The sequence below is a fragment of the Temnothorax nylanderi genome, unplaced genomic scaffold, assembly GCF_030848795.1.
Source record: "Temnothorax nylanderi isolate EJ_2023f unplaced genomic scaffold, tnyl_v1.0 TNYL_tig0322_pilon, whole genome shotgun sequence".
NCBI lineage: Eukaryota > Metazoa > Arthropoda > Insecta > Hymenoptera > Formicidae > Temnothorax > Temnothorax nylanderi.
Window position 1 is genome coordinate 189,732 of NW_027249384.1, and position 17,768 is coordinate 207,499.

The 17,768-nt window shown below is 36.6% G+C and overlaps 3 protein-coding genes across 3 annotated transcripts; 2 read left to right on the forward strand and 1 right to left on the reverse strand.

Moving 5' to 3' along the window:
* Window positions 1-586: 586 nt before the first annotated feature.
* LOC139781215 (uncharacterized) lies at window positions 587-2,382 on the forward strand. Its single transcript, XM_071720044.1, has 5 exons — window positions 587-733; window positions 809-1,213; window positions 1,305-1,518; window positions 1,599-1,871; window positions 1,964-2,382. The coding sequence occupies exons 2-5, from the start codon at window positions 837-839 to the stop codon at window positions 2,309-2,311; spliced, it is 1,212 nt and encodes a 403-aa protein (XP_071576145.1). The 5' UTR covers window positions 587-733; window positions 809-836; the 3' UTR covers window positions 2,312-2,382.
* LOC139781216 (uncharacterized) lies at window positions 2,373-4,085 on the reverse strand. Its single transcript, XM_071720045.1, has 3 exons — window positions 3,930-4,085; window positions 3,742-3,825; window positions 2,373-3,638 (listed from the first exon to the last, which is right to left on the reverse strand). Exons 1-3 carry the CDS (start codon window positions 4,045-4,047, stop codon window positions 2,929-2,931), a joined length of 912 nt encoding a protein of 303 aa, XP_071576146.1. The 5' UTR covers window positions 4,048-4,085; the 3' UTR covers window positions 2,373-2,928.
* A 9,393-nt stretch (window positions 4,086-13,478) lies between these two features.
* Window positions 13,479-17,768, forward strand: LOC139781207 (uncharacterized). Its single transcript, XM_071720032.1, has 4 exons — window positions 13,479-13,553; window positions 14,397-14,595; window positions 14,683-15,042; window positions 15,883-17,768. The coding sequence occupies exons 1-4, from the start codon at window positions 13,479-13,481 to the stop codon at window positions 17,766-17,768; spliced, it is 2,520 nt and encodes an 839-aa protein (XP_071576133.1).

Sequence of the window (17,768 nt, forward strand, 5' to 3'; positions counted from 1 at the left end):
CCCACTCGTGCTACTAAGCTAACCCTCTATCAATTCATAAAAAGATTAAATTTAAAATTAAAAAAAAGTGTGCAAATTAGAAACTTGCACATTGCTTCCTCATTATTACAGATCGCTACCATTGATCCTATAGTTTATTTCATAAAGCTTTCTCTATGAGGAAGCCAAACTAATAAATACTAATAATTATGCATCGAATAAAATACAAGCTTCCTCATAGAGGAGCTTTGTGAGCGAAATAAAATAGGAGCAATAGCAATGGTAGCGATCTGTAATGATGAGGAAGCAATGTGCAAGTTTCTAATTTGCACACTTTTTTGAAATAGTAATTATTTTTTTATTTATTGAAATTAATATAATTTTTACAAAGAAAAAGTCTTATTAGTTAATGAATTTAATATTTACATTACAATTTTCAAATTGGAAGATCGGATTATTTCCTTGATTTTGTATTGCCCGTTACTTTACTTTCTGCCCGCTATACGGGGCAGAAGGTACCAATTTTCCTCCCTAGGGAGTAACAACTTTCCGCCCGCTATACAGGGTGGAAAGTATCAACTTTCCAGCGTGAAATTGGCCACTTTCGCCCCTCTAGGGTGTGTTCAGATTCCCAACCCGACGACTGGGGTTGAGTTGGCTAGAGTTTCGACTCTAACCCGAACGATTTACTCTGAGTAAGGCTGTGGCTCTGAACGGTCCGAGTCGCTTTTTGGGTTAAATAAAGCGGCGAGAGGTATACAAATAAGTGTAAGAGTTTGGTATAAAACAGTTAGAATAGTTTTCTTATTATATCTACTTGACATTTTAGTCGTCACATTCTGCCGCTTACATAAGTTATGGATGGCCGAAGAAATGCCATTCTTACGGCTATTTATGCGAGCAAACAACTATTCACATTATTGTTCAGTGCAACGCTAGAAAGTGATGACGAGGAGGACGAGTTAGCCGAGGCATTTTTATTGGAAGCCCATCTAAGGCTACGTGGCCCGTCGAGGAAAGCTGTGCGAATTGAAGGTTATGTGGAAAACACAGTCCCAAGATTTAATACAAAACAGTTCCGTGAAAATTATCGAATGCTGCCTAGCACATTTGCACTGCTAGAAAATCGTCTTGGACCTATTTTGGCAGGAGATACTGGTAATAAACCTTGCATCCCTGTTCGTACGCAATTGCTTGCTTCGCTGTGGCTGCTAGCAACACCAGATTCTTTCAGGTAATGTATTTATATAAAATTGAATGCATGAATTTAGTAACCTAACAGCTTATATTCAATATAAATGCTGATTGTGCTGTTCTTATACCAGGTCTGTGGGTCTGAAGCATGATCTCGCAAAGTCATCTGTGAATGCCAGCATCCAGCGCGTTGTTGCAGGTCTCAACGACATGGCAAAAAATATCATTAAGTGGCCAGCAGGAGATCATCTTGATTCTGTGAAACAAAAGTTCCAGCGTCTTTCCAATATGCCCAATGTAATTGGTGCGATTGATGGCTGTAATATAAGCATTGAGGCTCCTAAGGTTTATCTTTTATCTTATTACATGTATTATCATACTTTCTGTATTGTTCATATGGTATATTTTTCTGTTTTGTGCCCTAGGAACACTCACTGCATTATAAGACAAGAAAAAGAGATTATGCTGTAGTTCTTCAGGCAGTGTGTGATTCAGAACTGAGGTTTACTGACTGTTTTGCTGGTTACCCTGGTTCAGTGGGTGATCGACGCATTTTCCAGAACTCTGACTTGTTTCTGGATGCAGAGCGTAATGTGAATGCTCTCTTCCCAAATGGTAAATACATCATAGCTGACAAGGCATACCCTGTGTTGTCATGGTGCATTCCTCCCTACATTGACAATGGTCGCCTAACACGAGTAAGTTTCATTGAGAATTTATCTTGAGTCTGTTAAACAGAACTGTCTGTACCTATCAGTGCTTTTGAACTATTGTGAATTTTCTTTTTCAGGCACACAAGCGTTTCAATACAGTACTGTCGCAGTCAAGACAAGTCGTTGAACGTTCTTTTGCACTGCTGAAGGGAAGATTTCGACGACTGAAGCATTTAGATATGAAAAGGGTGGACTTAATTCCAAGTTTTATTCTTGCTTGTTGTGTGCTGCACAACATTTGTCTGGATGGGCTAGAAGATGACCAGGTAGAAGAAGATAATGTTGATGATTTTATTGAGGAAGGTCTTGAAGTTGTAAGGCAACAAGAACGGGAGAACGATGATGATGATAATAACAACATACGCTTTCAAGAGGGTGAAGCTAAGAGAGCCCACCTTGTGGCCCTTCTCGTAAGAGATAATTGACAGATCGACTGTTTACCTATAAATACAGTTGTAACAAGGATTGTAATAAATAATATACAAATGAACATAAATTTCTTTATTCTGCAAACATCTTCTATAAACATCAGTTATAAGTAGAAAAAGACGCATTTTCGCAACAGAACTAAAAATATAATAATTAAGAAACAAAATTAACTTCTTTTATACTCTAAACAGACTAGAGAAATCAGAATAAACTGTAGACAATCTTTCTCTCTTTTTTAAATTAAAGATATTGATATTAGGACAGTACCTATATCTAAACAGGAAACAAAAATAATATTAATATTAAAATTTGATAATACTCTTTGTATCTTACCTTACTATAAGACAATTCTTAAAAATATCTTTGGATAATGACAATCACATGTATCAGGTACAAAATGTACACATAAAATTATCACAAATTAATTGGCACTTCCAGGTAAGTACAAAGCACATACTACGTTTACGCGAGCGTTACTTCTGTAGTAACTTACGATAATTCACTCGTTTACGCGAAGGAATTATCGTAAGTTACTACAGAAGTAACGCTCGCGTAAACGTAGTAACAGAGTCACAGTTGCACTACTTATTTATGAGCAGTTTACTGATGTATACTAAAAATATGTTCTGATGTGTGTCGGATGTCTCTCGGATATATCACCATCGCCGATGCTCGTTCTCCTCAGGGCCACGAACACGTTACCGAAATTTGGATCGAGATTGTGCCTGTCAAAGCTGCGGCTACTATGAAAGGTCGTTCCGTTGAGCTTTCGCTGCCGAGTGATACTAGACAGTTTCTCCGTGATCTCGTTGGTCTCTTTATCGACGTGAGACGTCACTTTAACATTACTCCTCGAGTAGGTATCGCGATTATTCCCGACATCACCGGGCCTCCTGGTGAACCGCTGCGCTTCCATTGGGCCTCCGTTATTTTCCTCATTCACCCGCGACTCCATGGCGATCGAGCGCAAGTGCTCGGATAGCTTGATGATCTCCTCGGCCAGAGCGATCTGGCTGGCGGGATCGCGACGGTTTCGCGCGACCGTACCTTCGGAAGCTCTCCTCTCCAAGGACAAGCTGAGACTCGGCACGGACAACAATTGGCTAGAATTATCTCTCACGGTTGCAGGGTCCGTCACCCTCTTCGATTGCGTGCTGCTGCTGCGAAGGCTGTCGCAGGGTGAGGGACTGTGACCCCGCATGGATATGGATTCGTCGCGACTGCGAAGCAGGTTCCTTGGCAACGCGTGATACGAGTCGATCGTGTACGGGCTGTCCGGATGTGAGCCTAAGGTCTCTGATGATGACATGCTCGTTTCAGGAACTGCAACGTACAAGAACAATGTAAATCCTTTCAACTATTGGAGCAGTCACGAATCACCTGGCCTATATGAGCCAAATTCAATACATATAATATATAACCTAACCTGTATCAAATTGTAAGGCAGTTGGTATGAGACCGAAGAGCCGGAGATTTCTCTCATTTTCGAGAACGCAGTACATATTTTTATCTGTTAACAGAGAAAGATTATTGCAACAAAACCAATAGGAGCTAGTTCGACACCTAACCTCTCCCTCGCAATTCCCGTTCACAACACTTGAGTCATATACTTACCAATATTGTCGAACACGACAATGTGTCCCTCGGCACGGACAATCTCCCCATTTTCCGACCTCACCAATTCGTGGCGAGTCGGGTCCGCTTCTGCAGCATTAATCTGATTGTCACTCATGTTGAATCACTCTCGTCGCTCTCGTCACTCAATTTCAAACTTACCGCTGAAACACGCCGAGTTACTTCTTAACCGATGAAAAATGGTAGGTTGAGAATTCGACTCTAGAGTTAACTCGATTACTTCAACCCAGCGATCTGAACGCAGTCTATCGAGTCGAAAAATACTTACTCGGATGCTATCTGAACGGCATCGGGTTAATATTTCTACTCGGAGTAAGGAATCTGAACGCACCCCTACAGGCATGGAAAGCCGAACTTTCCGTGGAGGTGTTGTGAAAATTTCTTTTCAATATTTTTATTTAAATTTCGAAAAATTAATAATTTGTTCAATGAATTGTTTCAATATTGTAGCAACATAAAGAATCAATGTTGATTGAATCAACATAGATTATCAACGTTAGAAAGATATTTATACCTCAACATTCAACATTGCAACGTCTCAGCAACGTTGTTTCAACTTTTTGTGCTGTATGGGTATAACGGTGTCCTAATGCGGGGTCTACAATGTGAGTCGTATTGTCGTGAGTCGCAAGAAATTGACCAATCACAGTCGATTATTTCCTCAAATTCGATTGTGATTGGTCCATTTCTTACAACTCACGACTCACGATTCGCATTGTAGACCTCGCATAACTCTTTTATAGGAACTCTATACTGCGAGGACGAGCGTGGCCTAGTAGACAGCGCACTGGTCTATTGAGTCGAATTCCCGGGTTCGATCCTCGGTAGAGCTAGAAAAATTATATTCGCTCGTTCTCCTCTCGGAAGGCAATGGCAAACCACCGAAGAATATTCTTGCCATGAACACTTCTCTAAAAAAATATAGCCGTTCGGAATCGACGTTAAACTGTAGGTCCCATATACAATGTGTATGATCTACGTGCGCAACACATGTATATGAAGAGAAGTCATCACGCTCGGACACGAGTAATAGGACTTTCGTTATACTGTGATATCATTCATAAATGTTTGCGAAATGTCTTACAAATGCTTACGTTGTGTACATTCAAATAATGTATATATGAAAGCAATATATGCTATCAGGATTGTTTTTTTTTCTACGTATATGAACAGAAATTATATACAAAATAAAATAAAAACATATGGACATATACAGGGTGTCCCATTTTAACTTGGACAGCAAAATATCTCAAAAACTAAGCTCCACATACAAAAATGTTTCAGACAAAAGTTGTATGGTTTCAAGGGGGACATAAGATGGTACCATTGGTTTGACCTTGAACAGTTTGTTGAAGGTCACGTGAAGGTGACTTTCAATTTCTTAAATGGAACGTACCTTTTCTCATTACATATTCTTGTAGATTATCTCGAGAGCTTTCCAAAACACTATAATTAAGTGTACTTCTACCAAGTACTTTTCGAGTTATGAGGCCCCAAAGTAGTACTTTGCAGTATATTGGCACAAAGTGCAAAATATCTTGTATGTTGTATTGTTATGGGGTCAAGTTGATCCTTACGTATCATTCAGGTTGATTTGACTGACAAAAGCAAGATCGAGGTCTAGCCAAAGCAAGATCGAGGTTGATCCGGCTAGCAAAAGCAAGATCGAGGTCTAACCAAAGCAAGATTGAGGTTGATCCGGCTAGCAAAAGCAAGATCGAGGTTGATCCGGCTAGCAAACCTCAATCTTGCTTTGGCTAGACCTCGATCTTGCTTTTGCTAGCCGGATCAACCTCGATCTTGCTTTGGTTAGACCTCGATCTTGCTTTTGCTAGCCGGATCAACCTCAATCTTGCTTTGGCTAGACCTCGATCTTGCTTTTGCTAGCCGGATCAACCTCGATCTTGCTTTGGCTAGACCTCGATCTTGCTTTTGTCAGTCAAATCAACCTGAATGATACGTAAGGATCAACTTGACCCCATAACAATACAACATACAAGATATTTTGCACTTTGTGCCAATATACTGCAAAGTACTACTTTGGGGCCTCATAACTCGAAAAGTACTTGGTAGAAGTACACTTAATTATAGTGTTTTGGAAAGCTCTCGAGATAATCTACAAGAATATGTAATGAGAAAAGGTACGTTCCATTTAAGAAATTGAAAGTCACCTTCATGTGACCTTCAACAAACTGTTCAAGGTCAAACCAATGGTACCATCTTATGTCCCCCTTGAAACCATACAACTTTTGTCTGAAACATTTTTGTATGTGGAGCTTAGTTTTTGAGATATTTTGCTGTCCAAGTTAAAATGGGACACCCTGTAGTAAATATAATTATATGTAGGTATATAATTTTTATAGGAAAATTTTTTATCGGAAAATATTGCAATGGTTATTCAATGTTTCTAAATGAAGTTATCATGTCTACTTCTGTGCTACTGAATGTTCACATTTGTCAAGTGATTGCATGCATGGCTACAATAGAACTATATGATAAATAAATAAATAATAAATGTAGAAGAAACTTTATTATATATGATGGCTTAATTCTTTTAAAGATATAGAGTAAATAATAATAATAATTAAACTACGCAGATTTATTACAAATGTTATTAATAATATTAATAAAATAAAAAATAAAATAAAAAATAGAACAAAAAGAGAAGTATAAAAACTAAATAAATATACATACACATGCATGCATGCACTAATATAAAATAATAATAGTGGTTTTTAAATAAATACCTTTGAATTCTTTTATTAGTTTCTGCATTTTTTAAGTTGTGAAAACATTTGTGCGTGTTAACAATGACATTTTTCAATTTAGTTTCGTCAAAATTGATTGATTGTGGTAAACTGATATTGTCCTTTTCTTTTCCATATAAATTCATTTTTATTACCGCCAATTAACGATTACAGCTATTTAATTAAATAATTTAGTTTCGTGTGAGCATAATTTTATCGGTATTCGAGGTGGAACCCGTATTCTAAATAATTACCTAATTTAATATCAGAGAAAATGTATGGAATATATAATATATATATACTAGAGTCCCTCTAATGAGAGTCTGGCCAACTTGACAGTTGTGGCAAAATTTTGCGAGAGAGAAAAAAATATACGCCATCTTACTTTAAACAAAAGCATGCGCATGACAGTGCTATGTATGGAGTATCCGAATTATTATCCGAATTTTTTGATTAATTTTGGAAAACAATTGTGCAGAATAGGTGAGTGTATTGTGCCGAGAGAGAGAGAGAGAGAGAGAGAGAGAGAGAGAGGGAGAGAGAGGGAGAGAGAGAGGGAGAGAGAGGGAGAGAGAGGGAGAGAGAGGGAGAGAGAGGGAGAGAGAGGGAGAGAGAGGGAGAGAGAGGGAGAGAGAGGGAGAGAGAGAGGGAGAGAGAGGGAGAGAGAGGGAGAGAGAGGGAGAGAGAGGGAGAGAGAGGGAGAGAGAGGGAGAGAGAGGGAGAGAGAGGGAGAGAGGGAGAGAGGGAGAGAGGGAGAGAGGGAGAGAGAGAGAGCTATATATATATATATATATATATATATATATACATATATATATATATATATATATATATATATATATATAATGGGGCATTCCATGCCAAATCGACCTGGGTTTGACCCTCGACCTCTCGGATTTGATCAGCGATTTTTTATGTTATTGTTCCAACTCTTAAATGCACTCAAAATTTTTTTTATAAAATTAATTTAGTTATAATTTTTTAAACCGACATATTGATGGCCACAATTTAAAAATCTGAAAAAATTTTCAAAAATCAGATATCAAAATTTTCAAGCCTTGACTTAAAGTGGGCCGGCGTTCGCTTCTAATTTTTTCGAGCTTTTTTTGAACTTTTTTCGATTTTTTTCGAAAAAAATATTGAAAGACAAGTAAAAACCTGCACATTGCTTCCTCATAGTTTTTAAGTATGCCAATTATAAATTTGAACATTACTTCCTCACAATTTTTAAGTATGCAAATTATAAATTTGCACATTGCTTAATCAACATTTTATTTCGCTCATAAAGCTTTCTCTATGAGGAATCCTGTTTTTATGCATAATTATTAGTAGATATTTATTAATCTGGCTTCCTCATAAAGGAAGCTTTATGAGCGAAATAAAATGTTGATTAAGCAATGTGCAAATTCATAATTTGCATACTTAAAAATTGTGAGGAAGTAATGTTCAAATTTATAATTTGCATACTTAAAAATTATGAGGAAGCAATGTGCAAGTTTCTATTTGTCCACTTAAAAACTATGAGGAAGCAATGTGCAGGTTTCTACTTGCACACTTAAAAACTATGAGGAATGTGCAAGTTTCTACTTGCACACTTTTTTTATTGTGATAAAGCTTTATTGCAACTAATATCTGTTATACTAATATCTGTTATACTCTTACAAAAATCAATTAAATAATTAATGTTTTTACTAAAATGATCCCTACTAATTGCAGATATATCTTATTTCCATTTTGTTCAATACCAACCTTCTTTAATGATACTCTATATAAAACTACATGTATAACTTATACATGTAACTTTTTAAGCAGAAATCGGTAATCCTTTCACCGATCCTCGCCAAATTCAAGAAAAAACTGAAGAATATAACAGAATTAGAAATAACCCGATATCTCAAAATTTGCGGAAGTTAAAGCAACCACAGACATTTTTCCAAATATTATAGACCTTAGATCGCGTATAAAGCTGGGTCTAATCAACCAAATCTTAAAGAATTATATATGAAATAGGGGTAGAAAAGACTGAAGAATATAATAAAATTAGAAATAACCCAATATCTCAAAATTTGCGGAAGTTAAAACTACCAGAGACATTTCTCAAAAATTCAAAATTTTGTATAAAGAAAGAACCTTTTTACCGATTATCGCCAAATTCAATACCAACTTTCTTTTAATGATACTCTACATAAAATTACATGTATAACTTATACATGTAACTTTTTAAGCAAAAATCGGTAACTCCTTCACCGATCCTCGCCAAACTCAGAACAACCTTCCTTTAATGATACTCTATATATAGAGATTACATGTATAACTTGTCCACTTTTTAGGCAAAAATCAATAACTCCTTCACCGATCCTCAAAAAATTCAAAATTTTATAAAGAAAGAACCCTTTTACCGATTATCGCCAAATTCAAAATATCAACCTTTTTTCAATGATACTCTATATAAAATTACATATACAACTTATACATGTAACTTTTTGAGCAGAAATCGATAACTCCTTCATCGATCTTCGCCAAATCTTAAAGAATTATATATGAAATAGGGGTAGAAAAGACTGAAGAATATAATAAAATTAGAAATAGCCCAATATTTCAAAATTTACAAAAGTTAGAGCAACCACGGGCATTTCTAAAAAAATTCAAAATTTTATAAAGAAAGAAGCCCTTTACCGATTATCGCTAAATTCAATACCAACCTTTCTCAAATGATATTCTATCGATTAAAAAAAAATTAAGCCCGATATCTCAATATTTGCGGAAGTTAGAGCAACCACGGACATTTCTAAAAAAATTCAAAATTTTTTTAACAAGTAGAAACTTGCACATTGCTTCCTCTTAGTTTTTAAATGTGCAAGTAGAAACTTGTACATTGCTTCCTCATAGTTTTTAAGTGTGCAAGTGGAAACTTGTACATTGCTTTCTCATAGTTTTTAAGTGTGCAAGTAGAAACTTGCACATTGCTTCCTTATAGTTTTTAAGTGTGCAAGTAGAAACCTGCACATTGCTTTCTCTATGAAGAAGCCTGTTTTTTTAATTTATTAGTAGATATTTATTAATTTGGCTTCCTCATAGAGGAAGTAATGTGCAGCCCAGGTAGCAAACACAAGTCATTTTGACGTCAAATACTAGTCATGTTTGTACAAATGACGTCAAATGACCAAAAAGCGACTATGTCTTTAAAAATGACATTATACTGACGTTATTCCATAACGTCATTATGACGTCTATTTTTAGTCATTTTTGGTTAGGTTAACCTATGACATCGGCGACTAATAATGGACGTTTATAAAACGTCATTTCTTAGACCATCTAAAGACGTCTTAAAGTCGTCCAAATAATGTCTTTTTGTAATATAACTATTTTTACTTCTTAATATTGTTTAATAAAGTAATAATAAAATAAAAACCACAAAATTAACTACAATGTGTTTGTTTCGCAACTTTATGATTGAAGTGGCGAATTTATGGTATAAGTGGATGTAGTTGCGTGTGATTATAGTTTTATGATAACTATTTCACGCAGTGTTATAGCTATCAAGAAGATTATCATTACAAGAATTTTGAACACTTTAAAGATGTACCTGTTATAGACAAGTACAGTTAATAAGGAAGCATCAGGGTGAGAAGATCGTCACTGTCCACTGGATCATCGAAGTCAAGCGACTCGGACGCGGTACTGTACTAGGATGGGTGACCGCCTTGAGAGCGGCTATACGCACATGGCATGTAAACAAAACAGTTAAAAAAGTTTTTTTTTCTTAGATAATGAAAAAGAACATTTTTTTATAAACGTTTATCAAGTAGACATTTTAATATTTTAATTTCATCAAAAACATTTCTAGAAACCGGTATGTCGTACAATGGAACTATTTTTGCCGTCAATAAGACGTCAGAAAATGACGTCAATTGTCTGTGACATTAGACCGTCATTTTAACGTCATTATGCCGCCAGTTAGTGACGTCAGGAATGGTCAGTAAAGGACCAAAATTTGACGTCAAAATGACTTGTGTTTGCTACCTGGGAGGTTTCTACTTGCACACTTAAAAACTATGAGAAAGCAATGTACAAGTTTTCACTTGCACATTTAAAAACTATGAAGAAGCAATGTGCAAGTTTCTACTTGCACACTTTTTTTTTGGATAGAGTATCATTAAAGATAGATTGGTGTTGAATTTGGCAATGATCGGTGAAGGGGTTACAAATTTTTGCCTAAAAAGTGTACAAGTCATACATGTAATCTTATATGTAAGGTATCATTAAAGGGAGGTTGTTTTGAATTTGGCGAAGATTAGTGGAAGGGTTACCGATTTCTGCCTAAAAAATGTATAAGGTAGACCGAGGCAAATCGGATTACTAATTAGAACGATAAAATAGCTCGTTTAAAATAAAACACTAACGAAAATTGTCTTAAAACTTATATTAATCCGATTTGCCTCAATCTACCCTAAGTTATTGGATGGATAAATTTTGAAATATTGGACTATTTCTAATTTTATTACATTCTTCAGTCTTTTTTACCCTTATTTCATATATAATTCTTTAAGATTTGGTTGATCACTTCTTGAGTTAAAGGCATTTAAAATTTTGAAAAATTCAATATAAAGAAAGAACCTTTTTACCGATTATCGCCAAATTCAATACCAACCTTTTTTTAATGATACTCTATATAAAATTACATGTATAACTAATACATGTAACTTTTTAAGCAAAAATCGGTAACTCCTTCACCGATCCTCGCCAAATTCAATACCTTTCTTAAATGATACTTTATATCCATCAAATAACTTACACATTTTTTAAGCAGAAATCGGTAACCTTTTTTTTAATCGATAGAGTCCCTGCATAAAATGTTGGATTGAAAAGAATTAAAAAGTATTGATATTTTGAATACTTCTGAATTCTGCTTTCTGATGCGAAGAAAGGGATTGAAAAGTATTGGTTCGCATAAAACTTTACCGCGCTGAATGTGAGACAGCAGTGGTTGAGGCTTCGCATTGAAAAGTATTGGATCGCATTAAATTTATCCGCGTCGAATGCGACTTTTGGCATCAATGCTTCGTATTGAAAAAGATTCGGAAGTATTAGCAAATAGAGGTTCATATTCCTTTCTATGACAAAGTAGAAATAGACAAATTTTAAAATTATAATTTTTTTTATTACAATCGTTTAATTATAAATACAGCAGGTGAGAAAATGAAACTTGCTTAAAAATTAAGTAAAGCTGCTTTATAAAGCTCTACTATATGTTGTACTCTCAGGGTTGTACGATTTGTATTATCGATAGGACGATTTATGTTGTATTTAGTCCCAGTATCTTCACCGTCTCGCGCTACCCCCATCCACGAATTTAGTGTTTGCCAGGCTCTCGTACCGACTAGACGTTCCGTTGACTGCTCGAAGAAATAAAGTGACTAATAAGTTACTTGGAGAGTTATTCTTCCTATCAGCGTTCCATTTCCTCACGATAAACAAGGAAATAACATATGGTCCTTCGAGCCGGATGTACAAGTTACGTACTCCGGTAAATCTGGAGCACGAAATTACTCCATTTTTCCATCGGCAGTTTCCGACGAGCAAGTCATAAGAGCACGGTAACGTCGAGAGCCTAACTAATCGTATATTAGTTGCAAACATCTACACATTGAGAATTATCTCAACTCATCCCATCACACGAACGAGCAATCAGCATAATTATTGGATGAGAAGCGAGGACTGGACTCAGCTATAATACACGTCGCAGCCCTCGCGCACGGAATTTCGTGAACGTTACGGCCAAGGACGAACGCACGAACAACAAACAGTATATAAGAACTCTAAATAAGAAATCGCTCAGGTGAGTGGCTACATCCTCGAATTCCAAATTCCTAAATTTGATTCGGGTCACTATATTATACATTATTTATTCTTATTTATTCTTTCATTAATTTATACATGACAAATCATGACTACGGCTAGTACGGCTATTGATACACGCGAGCTTGTGACTCGTAGAGCGCAATTAAAAGCAAAAACCACTCGATTGGAATCATATCTTAGCAGATTGTCCGATCAACCAGACATAAAAGAGCTGGAAACACGTTTAGAAAAATACGAATCGGTGTTTAGTGAATTTGACACTGTTCAATCGAAAATTGAAATCTTGCAACCATCTAACGATCATGAAGATTAACGCGAAGCATTCGAGACTCAATATTTCCGGGTGATCTCCAAAATTAAACGTTTAATTGAGCGTGATGTAATTACTTCTGTAAATTCAGGTAATTCATCGCCCGTTAACTTCCCCGCAAATATGACTGTGTCTCAAGTTAAGTTACCAGTCATTGATATACCAAAATTTTCTGGAGATTACTCTGAGTGGTTATCTTTCCACGATGCTTTCTCTTCCTTGGTTCATAACAATCATGCTTTAAATAGTATACAGAAATTTCAATATCTGCGTTCCGTATTAATGGGAAGTGCATTAAAATCTATTGAATTTATTACGGTCGCGTCGGATAACTATGATCTCGCGTGGTCAACGATTGAAGAGCGTTTTAAAAATCCTCGAATGATAATTCAGAGCCAAGTAAATACTTTGTTAAATCTTCCTACTGTAGCAAATAACTCTTATGAATCGCTCAGATTATTACTCGACAATTTTAACAGCAGTTTCGAATCATTGAGAAGGCTGAAGGTTCCGGTGGATTCCTGGAATGCTATCGTAATACCTATTATTTTATCTAGAGTTGATTATGCTACTAGACGCGAATGGGAAAATTCATTGTATTCCAATGAAATGCCCGAAATCCAGGATCTACGGGAATTCTTGAAGCATCGCTGCCGATCGTTGGAAAATCTACAAACGCATAAAGTAAGCGAAAAAACGCAAATTAATAATAAATTCAAACCGCAAGTATGCAGGTCGAATATAAAATCAGTAAATATTGCCATAAATGCGCAATGTTCCGTATGCAAAGAAGCGCATTCCATTTACGTATGTCCTACATTATTAACTTTGCAAGGAAAAGAACGTTGCGACAAAGTCAAGGAACTTAAATTATGTACTAACTGTCTTCGAGAAAATCATAAGACAAGTCAATGTCGTAGCGGTCCTTGTAAACATTGTAAGAAACGACATCATAGCATTCTTCATTATTCGAATATAGAAGATCACGATAAACACACATCTAACGTGAATGGAATGTGCTCAGCAGTCACCTTTAGTACGAATTGCTGTTACCAACAACAACGTGTTGGTGCTCAGGTTCTATTGTCTACATTTATAGTTTATATCTATGATCGAAATAACATAACACATGAATGTCGGGGCCTTCTTGATGTGGGTTCTCAGTCTAACTTTATTTCAAAACGAATGTTTGAAAAACTTGGTCTAAAATCAGACTCTACAAATATCGCTATATCAGGCATTAATCAGGCGGTGAATGCAGTTACTCGATCAGTAGATATCCGCATTAAGTCGAGATTTAACTCATTTTCTGCCAGAATTAATTGCTTGATTTTGCCAAAAATCACGCAAAATTTGCCTGTCGCGGCCTTCTCGATGTCTAGCATAGCAGTGCCTGATAATTTAAATCTAGCAGATCCATCCTTTTGCTTGTCGGGGCCGATTGATTTATTACTCGGTGCAGAACTTTTCTGGAAATTATTGTGTGTGGGTCAAATCCAAACAGGACCTAACAACCTTATTTTTCAGAAAACCTTGTTGGGATGGGTAGCCGGAGGAGCTGTAAATAATATAGTTCGCTCTGTGGCAGGCGCTTATTGTACCATTTCTCTTGAGGAACAATTGTCAAGGTTCTGGGAGATTGAAGAACCGAATATAGTTAGTCAAGTATCACAAGATGTCGAGTGTGAACAATTTTTCCAGAATACTACTACTCGAGATGCTAGTGGTAGGTTTTGTGTGCAATTACCGTTTAAACCGGGTATCGAATTAGGATCTTCAAAACAGATCGCAATTAAGCGTTTTTATGCATTAGAAAGAAGGCTTGATCGGGATCCTTCTATTAAAAAGAGATACATTGAATTCATGCGGGAATATGAAGCATTGGGGCATATGGAGCCTATTCCTGATGAAGATTTATCTGATACTGGCGATGAGTTTTACCTTCCTCATCATGCGGTTTTACGCGAGGATAGTTTAACAACAAAGTTACGCGTAGTATTTAACGGGTCAATGAAAAGTAGTAATCAAGTTAGTCTTAACGACGCTCTGATGGCTGGTCCTCCTTTGCAACAAGATCTAGTTATCGTATTAAAAAGATTCAGATGTCATCCATACGTTATTTGTGCAGATATTAAAGAAATGTATCGGCAAATTAAATTAGCTCCTCAACATCGTAAGTTTCACAAAATAGTATGGAGAGAGGCTTCTGAATTAAAAATTAAATTTAAAAGACTAACTACAGTAACTTACGGTATTACCTCCGCACCATTTCTTGCGATTAATTGTGTACAAGAGACAGCAAAGAAAGATGGGAAAAAATATCCAAAGGCTCAAGCCGCGATATTAGAAGATTTCTATGTGGATGACCTGCTTACGGGTGCTGATACGGTTGAGAAAACTATTGAATTAGCAAGGCAGATTAAAGAAATTCTGGCGGGGAGAGGCTTCCATTTGCATAAATGGGCTTCAAATAACCCAGATATAATATCAGAGATCAATACAAACGACACGTCAGCTTCTGAAATAAATTTAGATAAACAAGAAACAAAGGTATTAGGCATTTGGTGGAATCACGAGTCAGATACTATTAAATTTATTATCAATTTTAATTGCAAAAATGCTAAAGTTACTAAAAGAACAATATTGTCTACTATAGCTCAATTTTCTGATCCTTTGGGATTAGTTGCTCCTGTATCAGTTTTAGTAAAAATTATATTGCAAAAATTGTGGTCTTTAAAATTAACGTGGGACGAAACGGTACCACAAACTATACATAAACAATGGTTGCAACTTACTGAACAAATCTTTCTACTTAACAATTTAGAGGTACCTAGGAAAGTTATTGGCTATAGGCAAGAAATAGAAATACATGCATTCTGTGATGCTTCGCAATCTGCTTACGGCGCGTGTATATATATAAAGAGCATTGATAATTCGGGTAAATCAAACGTAGAATTGCTTTGTGCTAAATCTCGAGTAGCTCCACTAAAATCTGTATCTCTACCGCGTTTAGAATTGTGTGGCGCTTTATTAGCAGCTGAAGAATTAGACAAGACAAGTCAACTTAACATCAATGTCACAAGAAAATTTTGTTGGACTGATTCAGAGATAGTTTTAGCATGGATTTCTAAAGAGGCTAACACGTGGAAAACATTTGTAAGCAACAGAGTCGCGCAAATTCAATCTTTAACGGAAATTAAAGACTGGCATCATGTTTCCAGTCATGATAACCCTGCTGATGTAGTTTCGCGTGGTCTCCTGCCTGAAAAATTAATTGAGTCGAAAATTTGGTGGAAGGGTCCAGATTGGCTTTCGTCTAATGCTTACCCGTGTAGAAAGGCTGAAACCTTTGTTGATGATCAAGCTCTAGAAACGCGGAGGATATTCGTTGCCGTTAATACCAATGAAAAGGTTGAATTATTATATAAATTCTCGAGTTATAATAAGCTCCAGCGAGTCATGGCATTTTGTTTGCGTTTTATACATAATCTTAAGAGCCCGACAGTTAAAGATACTGGAAAATTAACAACTGCAGAGCTGCAGAAAGCAACTATTAAAATTATAAAATTAATTCAACGCGAAGAATTCCTTCCTGAAATGGAGGATCTGTCTAGGCAGCAATCGGTGGATAAGGCTAGCAAATTGTTGTCATTAAATCCATTTGTCGATGCAGATGGTGTTGTTCGTGTTGGGGGAAGGTTGCGAGAAACAAGTCTCGCGTTTGACACTAAGCACCCAATAGTATTGCCACCCCGACATCATGTAACAAAACTGATAATAGAGCATGAACATATTCGGCAGTTGCATGCAGGTGTGCAATTAACGTTAGCTTCACTACGGTTGCGATTTTGGCCTTTAAATGGGAAAAGTTCCATTAGAGGCGTTATTCAAAAATGCGTTAACTGTTTTAGAGCGAATCCGACTCCCGTAGAGCAATTTATGGGTAACTTGCCATTGAGTCGAACTGAGCCTGCACGCCCATTCTTGCGATGTGGTGTCGATTATGGCGGACCGATTTTGATAAAGGAGGGTCCTGGTCGTGGAAAGCGTACGATAAAATCATATATTGCGTTGTTCGTTTGTTTCGTTACTAAAGCGCTTCATATAGAATTAGTTTACGATTGCACCGCGGAAACGTTTCTCCATGCTCTAAAGCGATTTATATCAAGGCGAGGAAAGCCGAGTGACATATACTCGGATAATGGCACAAACTTTGTTGGTGCAAATAAAGAATTGAAAGAATTAAGAAATTTACTGCGTTCACAACAATTTGAGAATAAAGTTGTGTCTGAATTGTCTGTTGATCGGATAGACTGGCATTTTATTCCTCCGAGTGCGCCTCATTTTGGAGGTATTTGGGAGGCTGGTATAAAATCGACTAAATACCACTTAAAGCAAATAGTAGGAAATGCGTTATTAACGTATGAAGAGATGTATACTGTATTGACCCAAATTGAATCATGTCTTAATTCTCGTCCTATTACCGCAATCTCCAGTGATCCAAATGATCCTTGTGCCTTAACACTAGGTCATTTCCTTATTGGCAGTCCTCTCCAAGCTTTGCCTGAGCCAAATCTCACAGAAATTAATGAGCATAGACTTTCTCGATGGCAAAGAGTTCAAACAATGGTCCAACATTTTTGGAAGAGATGGTCGACTGAATATTTGACGCAGCTGCACCAAAGGACAAAGTGGAGGACGATAAAATCTTCCTCCTCTCTTACTGGGCGAATCGTGGTATTGAGGGAGGACCACACTCCACCCTTGTGTTGGAAGCTGGCAAGAATCATTGATGTTCACCCTGGAAAGGATCAACTGGTTCGAGTTCTTACATTGAAGACAAAGAACGGGATCATCAAGAGGCCCATCAGCAAAATCAGCCTGCTACCGCAGGACTGA